This window comes from Balaenoptera musculus, chromosome 3 (genome assembly GCF_009873245.2).
Source record: "Balaenoptera musculus isolate JJ_BM4_2016_0621 chromosome 3, mBalMus1.pri.v3, whole genome shotgun sequence".
NCBI classification, from domain to species: domain Eukaryota; kingdom Metazoa; phylum Chordata; class Mammalia; order Artiodactyla; family Balaenopteridae; genus Balaenoptera; species Balaenoptera musculus.
In genome coordinates this window covers 163953445-163969612 of record NC_045787.1, presented here as the reverse complement: position 1 = coordinate 163969612, position 16168 = coordinate 163953445, and the positions used below count along the sequence as shown (strand labels likewise).

The 16168-nt window shown below is 56.9% G+C and overlaps 1 protein-coding gene across 5 annotated transcripts in view; it reads left to right on the top strand.

Moving 5' to 3' along the window:
* The window catches only part of PDE4A (phosphodiesterase 4A), a 45437-nt gene extending 30547 nt beyond the window's left edge, over positions 1–14890 (top strand). For 2 of the 5 annotated variants that reach the window (XM_036848170.1, XM_036848169.1), the window contains 14 exons: positions 579–770; positions 1680–1716; positions 1838–1908; positions 2699–2748; positions 2929–3041; positions 6511–6604; positions 8151–8374; positions 9438–9536; positions 9633–9797; positions 10359–10458; positions 10587–10741; positions 10975–11097; positions 11565–11747; positions 13822–14890. In XM_036848170.1, coding sequence (XP_036704065.1) covers positions 579–770; positions 1680–1716; positions 1838–1908; positions 2699–2748; positions 2929–3041; positions 6511–6604; positions 8151–8374; positions 9438–9536; positions 9633–9797; positions 10359–10458; positions 10587–10741; positions 10975–11097; positions 11565–11747; positions 13822–14502 — 2287 coding nt within the window. In that variant the 3' untranslated portion in view covers positions 14503–14890. Of the gene's footprint in view, positions 1–578; positions 771–1679; positions 1717–1837; positions 1909–2698; positions 2749–2928; positions 3042–4546; positions 4975–6510; positions 6605–8150; positions 8375–9437; positions 9537–9632; positions 9798–10358; positions 10459–10586; positions 10742–10974; positions 11098–11564; positions 11748–13821 lie in introns of those variants that run through there. The other 3 variants (XM_036848172.1, XM_036848173.1, XM_036848174.1) reach the window with 3 other exon arrangements.
* The last annotated feature ends 1278 nt before the right edge of the window (positions 14891–16168 follow it).

Genomic DNA, 16168 nt, shown 5'->3' with positions numbered 1-16168 from the left:
GACTTTGGCTTTTGCTTTGAGTGAGCTGGGAGCCATAGAAGGTTCTGAGCAGAGGAGCGATGTGACCTGACTCAGGTGCTCACAGGCTCCCTCTGGCCGCTGTAGGAGAGCAGACTGAGGGGCAAAGACAGGAGCCTGGGGACCAGGGCAGAGGCGAATGTACTGGTCCAGGCAAGTGATAAGGTGGGGCTGGCCGAGGAAGGGGTGCAAAGCGGACAGATTCTGAACAGATTTGGTTGATTTGAGATGCAAAGGAAAAAACAGAGCCAAGGAGGACCCCACGACTTTTGGGGTGTGCGTTGCTGCTAGGTTAACCTGTTGATAGTCTAGCCCTCCCCGTGTCATCTCTGTGAGGGCAGATCATGGTCTGTCTTAGTCCCTGCTGTGTCTCCAGCTCCTGCAACAGGACCTGGCCCACAAAGGCGCTCAGTCACTCATCTCTGTCATTTCCTGTCTCCCATCTCTTCTGGGGTGTCTGTCTCTCTGGCAGGAATTTCCTTGGTCCCCTTATTCCTCTTGACCCACCCCCCAATGCCATCTCAGCCCCCCTGACCCCTCTTCCTGCCCGCCCCTTGCAGCTTGGAGGCGGAGAATGGGCCGACGCCATCGCCAGGCCGCAGCCCCCTGGACTCGCAGGCGAGCCCGGGCCTCGTGCTACACGCTGGGGCGGCCACCAGCCAGCGCCGAGAATCCTTTCTTTACCGCTCAGACAGCGACTATGACATGTCACCCAAGACCATGTCCCGGAACTCGTCGGTCACCAGCGAGGCGTGAGCACCCCCAATCCCTACCCGCCAGCTCTTCCAGGCCTGGCCCCAGCACAAGCTGCCCTTCCCAGCAAGGAGGGGGACACTGCCCAAGTCCCCGTCCACTCGCACACCCGTCCTCCCTAGTGAAAAGTAAACAGCACCCTTCTCCCCTGTCGAGGGCTCAGTCCCTCTGTAGCATGTCCACGCAGTGGCGTATGAGCGCCCACCCTATCTCTGCCCCCTGCCCAGCCACGCTGAACCCCTCCCTCAGGCCCAGCCCGGACTCAAGTCCATATAGTACCCGCCCACCCGACCTGCCCAAGCCCACTCCTACCCCTTGGTTTTTGGGGACCTGGCCCACGTTATCCCGTCTCTCCAGCAAGAAGGGAGTCCCCCCTGGCCACCACTTCCTTCCAGAGTGTCCACCTTGGCTGACCCCCTTCTTCCTCCCCCACTCCGGGCTTCCCAAAGCCAGCCCCCCTTATCATGACCACCTGTGGAGGTGTGCGCACTCCCGATCTCTTCAGCCCCCTTCCCTCTCACCCAGTCCTCCAGCCCTGCCCCTACCCATCAGGCATCCATCTCACCTCCCCGCGGCTCCTTCCGGCCCTCCGCGCCCTCCCCGCCGCTGGTCTCCCCAAGCCCAGCCCCTATGGTGTGTTCATCGCCCTCCTTTTGTCTCTGCGCCCACCCACACCCCTGAGCCCTTCTCCCTGCCCGGCCCCCCGCAGCGTGGCCACCCTTGTGAGGTGTAAATGTCCTCCCCCCACCGACCCACAGAGCCCCCTTCGTGCCCACCAGCCTCCCCGGGCCCAGCCCCCACCAGAGTGACCCCCCCAGAGACTTGCTTCCCTGCACCCCAGCCCCTTTCCACCCCAGGCCCTTGGGGGTCCCACTGTGAGGACTCCTGACCTGCCCCTGTCCTTGTAGGCACGCAGAGGACCTCATCGTGACACCATTCGCCCAGGTAAGACCCTTCCCCTAAGGAGGGAAGGGGCTCTAACCTTACCCCACACTTGGGGACAGGGGCCCAGCCCCCGCTGCCCCTCTGGGTGGACCACTTTCCTCACTGTGGCTCCCCAACCCAGGTGCTGGCCAGTCTCCGGAGCGTTCGCAGCAACTTCTCCCTCCTGACCAATGTACCCATTCCCAGCAACAAGTAAGTGGAGGCTGGGCCCCAATGCCCCATGATCATGAGGCTCAGCACACCTGGGTTCAACTCTCCGTGCTGCTGTGTGACCTCAGGCAGGCACTTGACCTCTCTGAGCCTCTGTTCAGGTGACAGCTCCCTCTGAGCCAGTAAATCATTGTGATTCGAATGCCTAAGACGCAGAAACTTTTATAAATAAAGATGGGGGGGTCTGGACAGAATTCTTGGGTGGCCAGCCGCCCCAGCCTCTGGGCCACTCCTGGCCCTGATGCCAACTTGCTGGGCAAATAGCATCCTGTGGTGCCTCGGTTTCCCCTCCATAATACGGGAATTTAATAGTGTCTCCATTAGAGAGCTGCTATGAGGAGTTCAGAAGGTGATATATAGAAAGTGCTAGAATATTGCCCAGCACATAGTAAGTGCTCACTAAATAGAAGTAGTTGTTATTATTTGGGGGCAGGGGTGTAGCTGAGAGCTGCTGGTCCCTCTGGGAGTGGGGGGCAGAGCCATCCTCAAGTTCAAGGAGCTGGGGGGAGGGATGATCAGGGAAGCAGGGACTTCGGAGACACAGGACCTGACCCTACCAGCCGTGTAGTCTTGAGGAAGCCAGTTCACCTCCTGGAGCGTCAGTTTCCTCATCTGTAAAATGGGTTCTTGTGGGGCTCTGTGAGAGGCTGCGGGCAGAGTACATGGCAGCACAGAGAGGGCTCAGAAAAAGGAAAATCAGCACTCTTCACAGACAGGGGGAAGCAGAGATGGGGGAGGACCAGGCTGTTGTTGGAGCCCCATTTCTTTGCAGGCGGTCCCCGCTGGGCGGCCCAACCCCCGTCTGCAAGGCCACACTATCAGGTAACTAAGCCCCGGGGGATGGGAAAGGCCCCTCTTGCTGCCCCAGTGGGGGGGTCCCTCACCCGGGGAGCCTGTCTCACCCCCCTCTCCTTGCACCCTACTCACCTGGTGGGGCCCCATCACCTCTGGGGGTCTGCATGTGGACCCTCTCAGTCACTGCCCCGGCTGCCCCTTCTCCAGAAGAGACGTGTCAGCAGTTGGCCCGGGAGACGCTGGAGGAGCTCGACTGGTGTCTGGAGCAGCTGGAGACCATGCAGACCTACCGCTCTGTCAGCGAGATGGCGTCCCACAAGGTGTGCAAGGCCTGTGGGGTGGGGCCAACTGCGGGGGCGGGGTTAACTGTGGGGCGTGGCTGGTGGGCGGGGTCAGCCTGTGGCTAGAGCCTATGGGGTGGGGTCAATCCCTGGGCGGACTTTGTAGCGCCTATAGATTCTGACTTTTCCCAGGGCTAGGGGGCCCTGGGGTGTATGTGTGTGCGTGTTTGTATGTGTGCGTGTCCGTAGGCGACCATCTCTCCTGGGGGGTGGGTTGTATGTTTGTATGGTTTATGAATGTGCATCTGTGGCTTTGGGTCTATGTGGCTGTTGATTTGTTGGCTACACATTTGCAGCGCGGGAAGGTGTGTTCCACTAGGATCCAGCAGGAGTGGCATGCACGTGTGTATCTATGGAGTGTGTATAGGTGTGCACAGCTGATTACACGGGGCTGTAAGTGTGGGGGGCTGTGGCAGAGGGGTGTGTATGTCTAGAGGTGTGAGTTGGTCCAGATGTGAATCTGAGTGTATATCTCCATGTGTTTGTAACTCTGTGTGTGTGTGTGCGCGCTTGCAGGGCTGCGGGAGAGGGTGCAAGGCTTCCATGTACAGCTGTGCAGACTGTGCACTGCACAACTCCAGGGGACACCATTCAGAAAGCAGGCAATGTGAATGACACTTCCTGGAGTTGTGCAGCATGATAGCAGCCCTTGTGGGGGGATGCCTATCAGGAAATGAATGTGCAGGTAGAGGTGTCTGTGTTGGGGGGTGCATACACCCATGGGTGGAGGTTTGTCTGTGAACATGTGAGTCTGAGGGCGCTTGTGTCCCTGAGGGTGTGTTGAGCATCCGAGAATGTGACCGTGTCTCTGAATGTAGGTCTGTGGGTGTATTTCTGCGATGGGGTGTGTGCGTGTGTATCTGTGGGTGTGAGTGTGAGTATCCCCTTATGGATTTGTCAGGGCACATATGTGTCTAAGGCCACATGGGTATTTGTGTTTGTTTACAAGTGTGTCTGTGGGTGTGTTGAGTGTGTCTGTAAGTGTGTCTAGTATCTGGGTGTTTATCCCTTAGTGTGTGTCTCCACATCTGAGTGTGAGTCTGCGTTCTTGGAAGGGGTGTGTCTGAAGGCATTTGTATCTCTGTGAGGTCAACTATATACCTATAAATGTGTTGAACAACAGAGTTGGGACTCTGTGTGTGTGTGTGTGTGTGTGTGGTCAGCAAAGGACGGAGAGCATTTGGGTGTTGGAGTGTATTCAAGTGCATGAGTGTGTCAAGTGTCTGGCTGTATTGGCGTGGAAGGTGTGTCTGAGTGTGGGTGTGTCTGTGTGGGGAGCATGTGGGTGTGTGTCTTTGTCTCTGGGTGTGTCCCCGGAGGGGGCACGTCCTCTCCAGGGTATGCGTGCCTCCCTGCCTCTGCCCAGCAGCCCCAGCCGGGTCCTGCCCGAGGCCCGTGGGCTCCAATGCCCCTTTAACGCCCCCCCCACCTCCAGCACCACCTGACATCGAGTGCAGCCTGCCAGCGCTGCAGTGAGCACGCACACGCACACACACAGGCGAACACACGGAGCCCAGAGCCTCCGAGGCCTCCTCCTGGGACCCTTACCCTGCCCCCCCCACCCCATGGGCAGGGGTCCCTGGCCGCCTTCAGCCGCCACTGCCGCAGTGCCCATCGGGGCCAGGGGCTGGCGGACCATGTAACCAGGTCTGCTGCCGGGAGCGCGGAGGGGAAGGGAGCCCCCAGCCCTGCTGGGCCGGCCCAGGCCCCTCCGCGGCTCCCCCTTCCACTGCCCACCTGCCCAGCACCCTGCCCCCCCGCCCCCCCGCACAGTAGCTGCTAATCCCGGGACTCCCCAAGCCCAGCCTCTGTGTGCGGCAGCCCTGAGCAGGGCTAAGACTCCAAGATGCCCTTGGTGGATTTCTTCTGCGAGACCTGCTCCAAGCCATGGCTGGTGGGCTGGTGGGACCAGGTAGGGGAACTCGGGGTGGAGGATGGGCAGGAGACCCGGCTCTGGTCCTCCCACCTCAGACCCTCCAGCCCCCGGTCTAGGCTTGTGTGTGCAGCTGTGCACGTGTGCGGCCTGGACATGAAGCCTTGTGACTGGGTCTCTGTGTGTGGCCCAGGGCTGGGCGTGGATGGCGGGTGGCTGGGGGTGTGGGTCTTTCTCTGGGTGTGACTGTCAGTGCACACACGTGTGTGTCTGCAGTGGTGGGGGGCTGCCTGACTATATGCTTGTTTGCCTGGGTCAGGGACCAGGGGGTGGCCCTGGCTGAAATCACGTGGCTCCGATTGTGGTGTTGTGTTTGGGGCCATGTTTATGAGCCCAGAGCGGCGTGATTTTTCTGGGGCATGTGACCCTGAGTGTCAGTGACTGCCTTATTGTGTATGCTCCTTGGTTTGTGCGTCTGGGGCTGTGTAGAACTGTGTAATATGGGAGTCTGTGACTCTGTGTGCGGTTGTGTGACTTTGTGGGTCCATCTTGTGTGTATGTGTGTGAGTGTGTGTTTGTGTGTGTGTGTGTGTGTGTGTCTGACTCTCTATGTGTGCCCAGGCCTCTGGCAGCACTGGGAGGAAGGAGCGCTCGTCCTGATGTGGGCCATGCGGGCTCACCCTTCCTGCTGAATGTCCCTCTTGCCTCTCTGGACAGAGTCTGCTCCTGCTTTGGGGGTGCTTTGGTGGAGCTTGGGGGCGGGGAGCCGATGCCCTTTCTCCTCATGCACAATGTCACAGCAGATGCTTGTGTGAAGTGCTATGGGGGGACCAGAAGGAGCCCCCAGCCTGGTTCTGGGTATACTCCGTCCATCTGTGCATCTGTCCACCACTCTGAGGTTGGGGGAAAGGGGGCTATGATGGGAACCCCCTCCCCTGGGTGACTGAACTAGGGTTTCCTCAGCTCACTATTCTCCCTGCCCTGGTCAAACCTCTCCACCCAGAACTTCAGGACTACATTCCCTCCTTCCAAACTAGGCTGGGGGCTGGGGGCTGGGACCCCAGGGAGTAGGGTCCCTGTCTGGGAAGACCTGGGCCAGGGGTTGCTCTGGGAAGGCAGGGGTTAAAGGGCCTGCCGGCTGCCCCCCCTTTCCCCAGCTCAGCAGCTGGTTGGAGGGGGAGTTGCTAAGGAGACTCCCATCACCATGGTGACGGGATTCTCCTGACACCCCATTGGCTCCGTTAGGTAGGAGCCCCTCCCTTCCACAGGTGCCCCTCTGGCTCCTCCTTGGGGGGAGAAGGAGGGAGTATGGTGAGAGGAGCCCCGCTTCCTCAGACAGGGAGGGGTATGCTGAGTCCTGACTCCCCAAGCCTGGGGACCCCCATCCAGAGCTGGGAGGAGAGGAAGGACTGACCCCTCCCCTCTAGCAGCCTGCTGAGGACTCTGTTGGCTGAGCAGAGAAGTGAGAGGGACTCATGGGTTCTTCAGAAGTTTCTTGAGAGGGCCTGGCCTCACCCCCCCACCCACACCTGCCATGACCCCATCATTCCTTCCTTCTTGCGTCCTTCACCTTAGTTCAAGAGAATGCTAAACCGTGAACTCACACACCTGTCAGAGATGAGCAGGTCAGGAAACCAGGTCTCTGAGTACATCTCCACCACATTCCTAGGTGAGTGAAGGGCGGCACTTGTGTGTGGGTTATGGGGGTGGGGGGAGGCATTGCATAACTGGACTGCAGGGGGCCACCCCAGACCCTGGGTCCTGTTGCCCACATTTGCCCAGGGGACCCTGACTCAACTCCCCAAAGGTCAAAGTCACCACACTCAAGAGCTCCTATATCGCGATGCCCCCAAATTTAGTGGGACCCCAACTTCTATAGAACACACACATTTAAAAATCTCTCCAAGCTGCAAAGCTCCTCCAAACTCAGGGGAACCCCATTGGAACTCTTAAACTCAAGACCCCAAGAAACTCCCAAACTCAAATAGAATTCCTAAACTTTAAAATGCCTCCAGGCTGAAAAGTCTCCCAAAATTCACTAGAATCTCCAAACTTGGATTTCCGCCCCCCCAAATTCAGAAGACCCCTCAAACTTGAGAGATGTCCGAACTCAGTAGGGTTCTCAAACTTAAGGGAACCCCTGCCCTTAAGAGCCTATAAAAGACCCCTAAACCTTTCCACCAAGCTGAAAAGTCTCCCAAATTCAGTAGAATCCCCAAACTTGGTATGACTCCCCCAAATTCAGTAGACCCCCCCAAACTTTAGATACCCAAATTTAATAGGATTCTCCCGCTTAAGAACCTGTAAGTGATTCCCCAAACTTAGGAGAATTTCCTAACTCAGTGGAACCCTGAAGACAGTAGAATACCCCAAATTCATTGGAACCCTCAAGCTCATGGGGATCTCCAACTCATCCTAACCTCATCCTGAACCCAAGAGACCTAGCTGAGGATATCCCCCACAAACTCAGGATAATTTCACCCTCAGAATTTATCACCAAAGGTCCCGGAATTCAGGGTACCCCCCCACCAAGCTGGAAAGAAGGTTTCAGAGTTTCAAACACTCCCGCCAATGGGGGTGTGGTGTGCCTGAGATCCAGCCAATAAGAGCACGGCATGCAAATGAGCTCTCTTAGGCCCTGTCATTGACTGGCGGGCCCCAGGTCACAATGAGTGGCCCTGGCTGGGCTCTGGAAACCCTAAAGAGCTCAGGAAAGGGGCTTCTGGGGCTGGCCCCCAGGCAGGCTGGTGTCCAGGGGGTGGGGGTGGGGGTCCATGGAGCCAGAGACCACCCTTCCCTCCCGCCTCCCAGCGCTGTCCACCTCCACCCGCCTCTGGGTCACCATGGGGGTGTCTTCCCTGCCTGCTGGATAAGGTTCCCTGCCTATCCGAGGCAGGCGGTGGCTCTCTCTAGCATCCCCACCCTGCTTCCTGACTTCCCACGCCACCCCCATGCCAAACTTGGTGATTGGACTGGGGCTACCCCATAGCTCTGGGCTGGCCCCAGGGTCCCCACTCCAGCCCACCACCTCCCAGAAGAGTTCCTACCTCCTCTCTGGTTTCCAGTCCATAAGTAACCAACAGCATGACACCCGGAATAGGTCTGCCCTCCTGGGTGAGACTTCCCAGGGCTTGAGGAGTTGAGGGGGGTTCTGAGAGCCAGATGAGGGAGCCTCTGTGAGGTTCTCATGCTGGCTTCTCCTCTATCTTCTGCAGACAAGCAGAATGAAGTGGAGATCCCATCACCCGCAATGAAGGATCGAGAAAAACAGCAAGTGCCACGGCAGAGACCTTCCCAGCAGCCTCCGCCGCCTGGGCCACAGTTCCAGCCGATGTCTCAGATCACCGGGGTGAAGAAGCTGATGCATAGCAGCAGCCTGAACGATTCCAGCATCCCCCGCTTTGGGGTGAAGACCGATCAAGAGGAACTCCTGGCCCAAGTGGGTGGGGCCTCAGCGGGGGCTGGGCTGGAGAGGGGCAGGGTTCTCCTGGGGCCCAAAGAAGGACTGGGCTTTGGATCAGCCTGAGATGAGTATTCGGGTGTACCTGCTTTATGAGACTCTCAGGAGAGAGGGAGTGGTCTCAGCTGGTGTCCACAGGGGGCTCTGGAGTATGAACAACAGCACTGAGTTGAGCCCACCTTGAGGCAAGTGTGCTGGCATTTTATACCCTTGTGTCAGTCATGGGCTGGGGGCTGTCCCCAGGGTGGATGGCATCACCCCCTTCACATAGCTCCTGTGGGGGAAGAGCAGATTTTTGACAAGGGGCAGCTGTGAGTCTTTGTAAGCAACAGCCCCAGCAGCTGGGTGATGGGTGCATTGACCAGTGAAGGGAATCTGGGCAGAACCCAAACAACATCCACTACAGACCAGACCCGGATTTGCCTCCTGGCTTTTCCATGAAATCTTAAGCCAAGGGGCTCCCACATTGATTTGTACAGTGGACTTGATGCAAGCTCAGTGGCTCCCTCAGCTGACATTTATTGTAACCCTCTGCGTGCCAGTACTGGCCAGGGCTAGATTCAGTCATTCAGTGTTTATTGAGCACCTACTATGTGGTGGTGCTGTTCTGAATTCTGGGGAGACATGGAAAATTAGCCCATGTTCCTTTCCTCTCAGCGCTCAAGAGCAGTTTAACTGAGGCTGAGCTGTGCTTTGGGGTCAGCCACGCTCGGTTCACATCCTAGCTTTGCCACTTGTGAGATGCAGGGTCTCGGGTAAGTCATGTCGCTGCTCTGAGTTTTGGTTCCGTCACCTGCTATGTGAAATCAAGCGCTTAGTGCAGTGCTTGGTGGATAATACACACTCAGTAGACTCTGGGGTTGCTTTGTTATTTTCTGGCCCAGTAGGACCTGGGCAGTAAATTCTATACTGCTGAGCATGCCACCTACTGGGTGAGCGATAATGGTGCCACTATTCAGACCAGGGTTCTGAACTCCTAGAAAAGAGTCTAGAGGGCCCTGGGCCTTGGGGGCTCCTGACCTCTGGCCTCCATCTCCACCAGGAATTGGAAAATCTGAACAAGTGGGGCCTGAACATCTTTTGCGTGTCGGACTATGCAGGGGGCCGTTCCCTCAGCTGCATCATGTACACGATATTCCAGGTAGGGCGGGCTGAGTGGGGCTGGATGCAAGGGAGGGGGCGGGGCGGGGAGCGGAGGGCCGGTGTGGGGGTCACCGCCCCCTACTCTTGCCCTCAGGAGCGGGACCTGCTGAAAAAGTTCCGCATCCCGGTGGACACGATGGTGACATACATGCTGACCCTGGAGGACCACTACCACCCCGATGTGGCCTACCACAACAGCCTGCACGCGGCTGACGTGCTGCAGTCCACCCACGTGCTGCTGGCCACACCTGCGCTGGATGTGAGCATCGCCTGGCCCCCATGTCTCCCCAGCTGCCCCCCACACTATCCATCTCCAACCTTCTGTTTATCTCTCTGACCCTGAGTCTCTGACGTCCGTCTCTCTCTGACCCCGTTCCTCTCTCTCCTGACTCCCCATCTTTCTTTTTTTTTTTTTTTTTAAATTTATTTATTTATTTTTGGCTGCGTTGGGTCTTCGTTGCTGCGTGTGGGCTCTCTCTAGTTGCGGCGAGCGGGGGCTACCCTTCGTTGCGGTGCGCGGGCTTCTCATTGCGGTGGCTTCTTTCGTGGAGCATGGGCTCTAGGCGCACAGGCTTCAGTAGTTGTGGCACACGGGCTCTAGAGCGCAGGCTCAGTAGTTGTGGCGCAAGGGCTTAGTTGCTCTGCGGCATGTGGGATCTTCCCGGACCAGGGCTCGAACCCGTGTCCCCTGCATTGGCAGGCGGATTCTTAACCACTGCGCCACCAGGGAAGCCCTCCCCATCTTTCTTGACTCCCCATCTCTCTCTCATCCAGTCTCTCTGACTCCCCATCTTTCTAACCCGTCTCCCTCTGCCCCCAGGCCGTGTTCACGGACCTGGAGATTCTCGCCGCCCTCTTCGCAGCTTCCATCCATGATGTGGACCACCCTGGCGTCTCCAACCAGTTCCTCATCAACACCAGTGAGTGGCCCGCCACGGGGGCGGGGCTTGCTGGGCTGGAGGCGGGGCCTGCGGTTCCCCTCTTAGCTGGGACGCGCCCTGGGTGGGTCCTCCCCTCCCCTGACTGCCCGACCCTGCCTGGGCTACAGATTCTGAACTGGCGCTCATGTACAATGACGAGTCGGTGCTGGAGAATCACCACCTGGCCGTGGGCTTCAAGCTGCTGCAGGAAGACAACTGCGACATTTTCCAGAACCTCAGCAAGCGCCAGCGGCAAAGCCTGCGCAAGATGGTCATCGACATGGTGGGCGGGGCGAGGGGCGGGGACAGAGCGGGAATGGTCACCTTTGGGGCAAGGGGGCATTGGGGAGGGCCAGGTCTGAGTCTGGGATAGAAGGGCCCCTAGTGGGGGAGACGTCCTTTGGGAGTGGGTCGTGGCGGCTGATTGGGCGGAGTGAAAACTCCAGAGGCTCTGCCCAGGTCAGTACAGCGGGCGGCCAGGCTTCGACGGCCCCTGTGACAACTTCTTGCCCACAGGTGCTGGCCACGGACATGTCCAAGCACATGACCCTCCTGGCTGACCTGAAGACCATGGTGGAGACCAAGAAAGTGACCAGCTCGGGGGTGCTCTTGCTGGATAACTATGCCGACCGCATCCAGGTGCCCCCCTCCCCACACCGTATAGCGAGATTGGACCCTCCCCTCCCCCCTTAGGTCTGGGTTGCTGCCCTTCCCTCTGCTCCAGCTCCCAGGTTGCCCATCTTCCCGTCTCTTTTTCTCTCCTCTCCCATCTAACCCTTTCCAACTCCCACCTCTCCATCCCATCTCCCGCCATCTCCTCCAGTTCCCTCTTCCCTTTCCTCATCAACCCGTTTCCATGTCCCCCACACCCCTGTCTCCCCACCGCCTCTTTTCCCTTCCCTCCCTCTGCCCTTTGCTCATCAACCTCGTCTCATCTCTCCCCTTCTCTCCCCCACTCATCGACCCTCTTCCCTCACCTCTTCTACCTTTCTCCATCTCCCCGCTACCCCTTCTCCCCTACTCTCCTTCCAAAGGGGAAGTAAGGAAGCCTGAGGCCTCAGACTAGGAGGGGGACACGGCCTCTGAAGGTCCCCCACCCCATACAGGTCCTACGGAACATGGTGCACTGTGCAGATCTCAGCAACCCCACCAAGCCGCTGGAGCTGTACCGCCAGTGGACCGACCGCATCATGGCCGAGTTCTTCCAGCAGGGCGACCGTGAACGCGAACGTGGCATGGAGATCAGCCCCATGTGCGACAAGCACACGGCCTCGGTGGAGAAGTCTCAGGTACAGTCTCCGCACCACTGGCAGAGAGCAGGGCGGGCCTCCTCACCCCACACCGGCCTGGAGCTCCAAAGGCCCAAGAGGGCCTAACCTGCCCGTACACAGTGTGAAGTTTGCCTTTGTCTGTTTTTTCCTTCTCTATCCTGATGGGAAATAGGCAACACTTTCTCCGCCACAAAACAATTGAACTGAGCCTCTGGACTCATAAGTTGTAGATTTGCACCCAGACAGTTGTAACTCATTTGTAGCAACTGCCATAACATCAGTAATAACACTTACCTGGCCCTTAGTTACAGACTTCATGTCCTTTCAGCCTCTCGGTTTCCCTATAACCTGGCCACTCATTTTGTGCCTGAGTTTTGGTGGATTTTGTTGTTGTTGTTGTTGTTTTTTGGCCACGCCACGTGGCATGCGGGATCTTAGTTCCCTGACCAGGGATTGAACCCGTGCCCCCCTGCACTGGAAGTGCGGAGTCTTAACCACAGGACCACCAGAGAAGTCGCTTGGTGGATTTTGAAATGAAGTTAAGTGACTCGTCTTCATCACATGCCTTTTTAATTTAACGAGAGGGACAGAAACACAGTCTCGTAAAAGACAACACTGAAGTGTGACTATGAGAGCTTCTCACTCTCCCTGCTTCCAGCCTCCTCCCTGGTGAGACCTCCTCTTCCCGGTTCGGTGTGTATGCCCTTCCCATCCAGGGTTATGCACCCTCAACACTGCTGGCGTTTGGCGCTGGATCATTCTTTGTGGTGGGACCGTCCTGTGCATTGTAGGGTGTTGAGCAGCATCACTGGCCTCCACCCACCAGATGCCAGGAACACCCTCCCCTTCCTGCGGTAACAACCAAAAATGTCTCCAAACACTTCCAAATGTTCCCAGGGCATGCACATAGCCCCAAACCCCTGATGAAAACCAGTTTTGCTTGTTTTATTATGTATTTATGTTCACAAGCAACTTAATAGCAATAGTTTGTGGGTTTAGCTTTTTTAAAAAATATAAACTGTATCAATATATACCTTTTTGGGGGGGGGCAGCACCGCATGGCTTGCAGGATCTTAGTTCCCCGACCAGGGATTGAACCTGGGCCCTTGGCAGTGAAAGTGCGGAGTCCTAACCACTGGACCGCCAGGGAATCCCAATGTATACCTATATTTATACAGCTTGCCTTTTCTTTCCAAAAATGACTTGGAGATCTGTCCACATTATTACACATAGATTAAGCTTATCCTTTTTCACTGCTATATAGTATTCCCACAGAGACAGATGGATAATGGTTTGTGTTGTGTAGTGATTGCTCTGTTGGTGGACATATAAGTGTTTAGTAGTTAGGAATTCACAGTGACTCAAACAGGATAAAGCTTTATTGATTTTTTTTTTCTCTTATGTAAGGAAAGTCTGGAGAAAGAGAATTTGGCTCTCTCTGGCTCCACATAGTTGGCAGGCACCCCAGAACTTTCAGTGTTTCTCTTCTATCATGCGAAGCTTGGGGCTTCTCTCCTCAGAGATGTCTCTTGTGGTCACAGATGCTGTTGAAGCTCCAGCCATTCCTCCCTGGAATGTCGGGGAACTAAGATCCCACATGCCGCACGGTGTGGCCAAAAAAAAAAAAAATAACTTAAAAAAATAAACTAATTCCCAACTGATGTATATATGGAGGTGTTACCAGTTTTTGTTTGCATCTCATACGCGTTTTTTTTTCTTTTTTTCTTATTTGTGCAAGACTTTTTCCAGGGTGGCCCTGGAGAAGCAAGATTGCTGGGTCCAAGGGTATCAACATCTTTTATTTTTTTTATTTTTTGCCGCGCCACGCAGCATGCGGGATCTTTGGGACTTCCCTGGCGGCCCAGTGGTTGGGTCTTCACCTTTCAGTGTGGGGGTTGGTGTGGGTTCGATCCCTGGTCGGGGAGCTAGGATCCCACATGCCTCGTGGCCAAGGAACCAAGACATAGAACAGAGGCAATATTGTAACAAATTCAATAAAGACTTTAAAAAAATTTTTTATTAGATCCCGCAGCATGGCGGTGCCATCTGCACCAGCAGATCCCTGGTTTATTCTTCCTTCTCCGTCCCTCAGGTGGGTTTCATCGACTACATTGTACACCCGCTGTGGGAGACGTGGGCTGACTTGGTTCACCCAGATGCCCAAGAGATCCTGGACACTTTGGAGGACAACCGGGACTGGTACTACAGCGCCATTCGGCAGAGTCCATCGCCACCACCCGAGGAGGAGCCCGGGGGACCAGGCCACCCCCCTCCACTGGATAAGTTCCAGTTTGAGCTGACGCTGGAGGAGGAAGAAGAGGAGGAGGTGTCCACTGCCCCAGGTGCAACGGAAGTGCAGGAATTGTCCACCGCCCAGGATGTGTTCCCAGCTGAGGAACCATTGGAGATCAATGGCCAGGACCAGTCTACGGAGGTGGAGGTAGAGGAAATGTACTTGACCCAGCAAGCAGACTCAGCAGATAGTGTGGCTGAGGGTCAGGACGCGTCCACGCCCCCAGATGCATCTGTACGCTGCAGCAGCCCCCCTGCCCTGTCTCCTGAGAGCCTCCCTCTGCCTGTCTTGAGGACCCCGCCCCCTCCAGAGGAGGACCCGGGCCTTCTGGGCCTCCCCTCCACGGCGGCCGAGGTGGGGGCCCAAAAAGAGGATCAGGCTGCCAAAAGGGCGTGCTGTGCCTGCACAGGACCATCGGGCGAGGATCCATCCACACTCCCAGCTCCTGGAGGGTGGGGGTCAGCTGGAGGCCCTACCTGAGCCTCGGCCTCTACACCCTGTTGGCCTCCCTGCCTCCCGCCACCACCATCACCCCCCCACCTCCTCCACTGCCTCAAAGACTCTTGGGCCTCCTGAGAAAAAAGAAAACAGAAAAGTGGGGTTTTTTCTCTTTTCTTTTTTTCCCCTTTCCCCCCACCCCCTCCCATGGGGCCTCTTTTTGGAGGTGGGGGCTGGGGAACAAGGGGCTGAGGTCCCGGAAGGGATTTTATTTTTGGAATTTTAATTGTTACATTTTTAGAAAAAAAAACCAAAAAAAAACCAAAAAAACCCAGGATGAAACACAGCAACTGTAGATGCTCCCGTTCCCAGCTCCCCTCAGCCAGCTGCAACCCCCTCCCCCCGCTTCCCCCCCAGAGCCCCACGTTCCCCCTTCCCCCCCCCGCTTCCCCCCCCTTCCCCCCTCCCGCCCCGCGCCCCCGGTTCCAGGCTCAGTCTTCCGGCCTCTTTGGTCTCTTCACCTGGTGTAGGGTCTCCCTCCAGACTTTTCTTCTGAATTTGGGAGGGTCTCTAGAACCCAGCCAGGAATAGCCATTCTGGGCGGGGCCTCTGGGGGCGGGGAGGGGGCACCCCATGAGCTCTCTGACGTTCCCCCCAGAAGTCTTCAGCCTCATTTTGCACAAACCTGGCAATACTGACTTGGGGGAGGGGCAGGGGGGAGACGGGGATTTTAAGGATGCAGGGGTAGGGTGTTGGAGGGACATTCACACCACCCACCTGGGGTCTGAGGTTTGAGGGGGGCGTGATCCACCACCCCCCTCCACTGGCCACCCCTTTCCCCTTCCAGTCTGGTTTCCGTTTGAATTTTCTCCGTTTGCGGGGGCGGGGGATGGCTTGGAGCCGCACCCCTCCTTCCAGCTGCTTCTCCTCTTGTTTCTGCCTTAACGATTCCCACGGCCATAGGAGGAGGGGGTTGCAGTGGCTCCCACCTGCACCTTGGGCGGAGTAAGGCCAGGCCCAGAGTCCCCATCATGGGCACAGCCCCCTCCCCAGCATCCTCCTGCCCCCCTCCCCGACTCTTTGCCCTAGGAGGAAGCAATAACGGTGTACACCCACGTCCCCTTTCTGGGCAGCCCTTCCCACCCTGGCAGCCAAGGTCATCTCTCCTTTGCCCGCACCTTGCCAAGCCTCCCCCTCTACCCCTAGCTCTTCCCCCAAGCAATACGACAGACAGATGCAAGGCCATTTTTCTCCAAGCCATGGGGGGCTGTTTGGAAAGAAAGACCCCCTCTTCCCCTTCCGCTCTGCCCCTCAGCCTGGCTCTGCAGCTGGGCAGGACCGACCTCTCTCTCTCTCATTTCTCTCCCCTCCAGTTCGGAGCACACGGTACTGTAGCCCCCAGCTCCCCCGAGCCTTCCATCTGTCTGTCCTTCCCTGTGGGGAGTACCACCCGCTCCCACCCCCACGATGCTGTACAGGGTTCATTTTTGTAGTGAAAGTAGTTTCAGACCCAGCCGGCCACCGGAGTGGGCCTTTTTTTTTTTTTTTTTTGGTTTTCCTTCTTTCTTTGTTTTTTTTCTTTCTTTCTTTCTTTTTTTTGTACATACTGTAAGGTTGGTTTGTAAATTATTCTACAGAGGCAAAAAGGGAAAATAAACTTGCCCTTCCCCCGCTGACTCAGGGGAAGGAGGGGTTGGGGGTCTCCCGA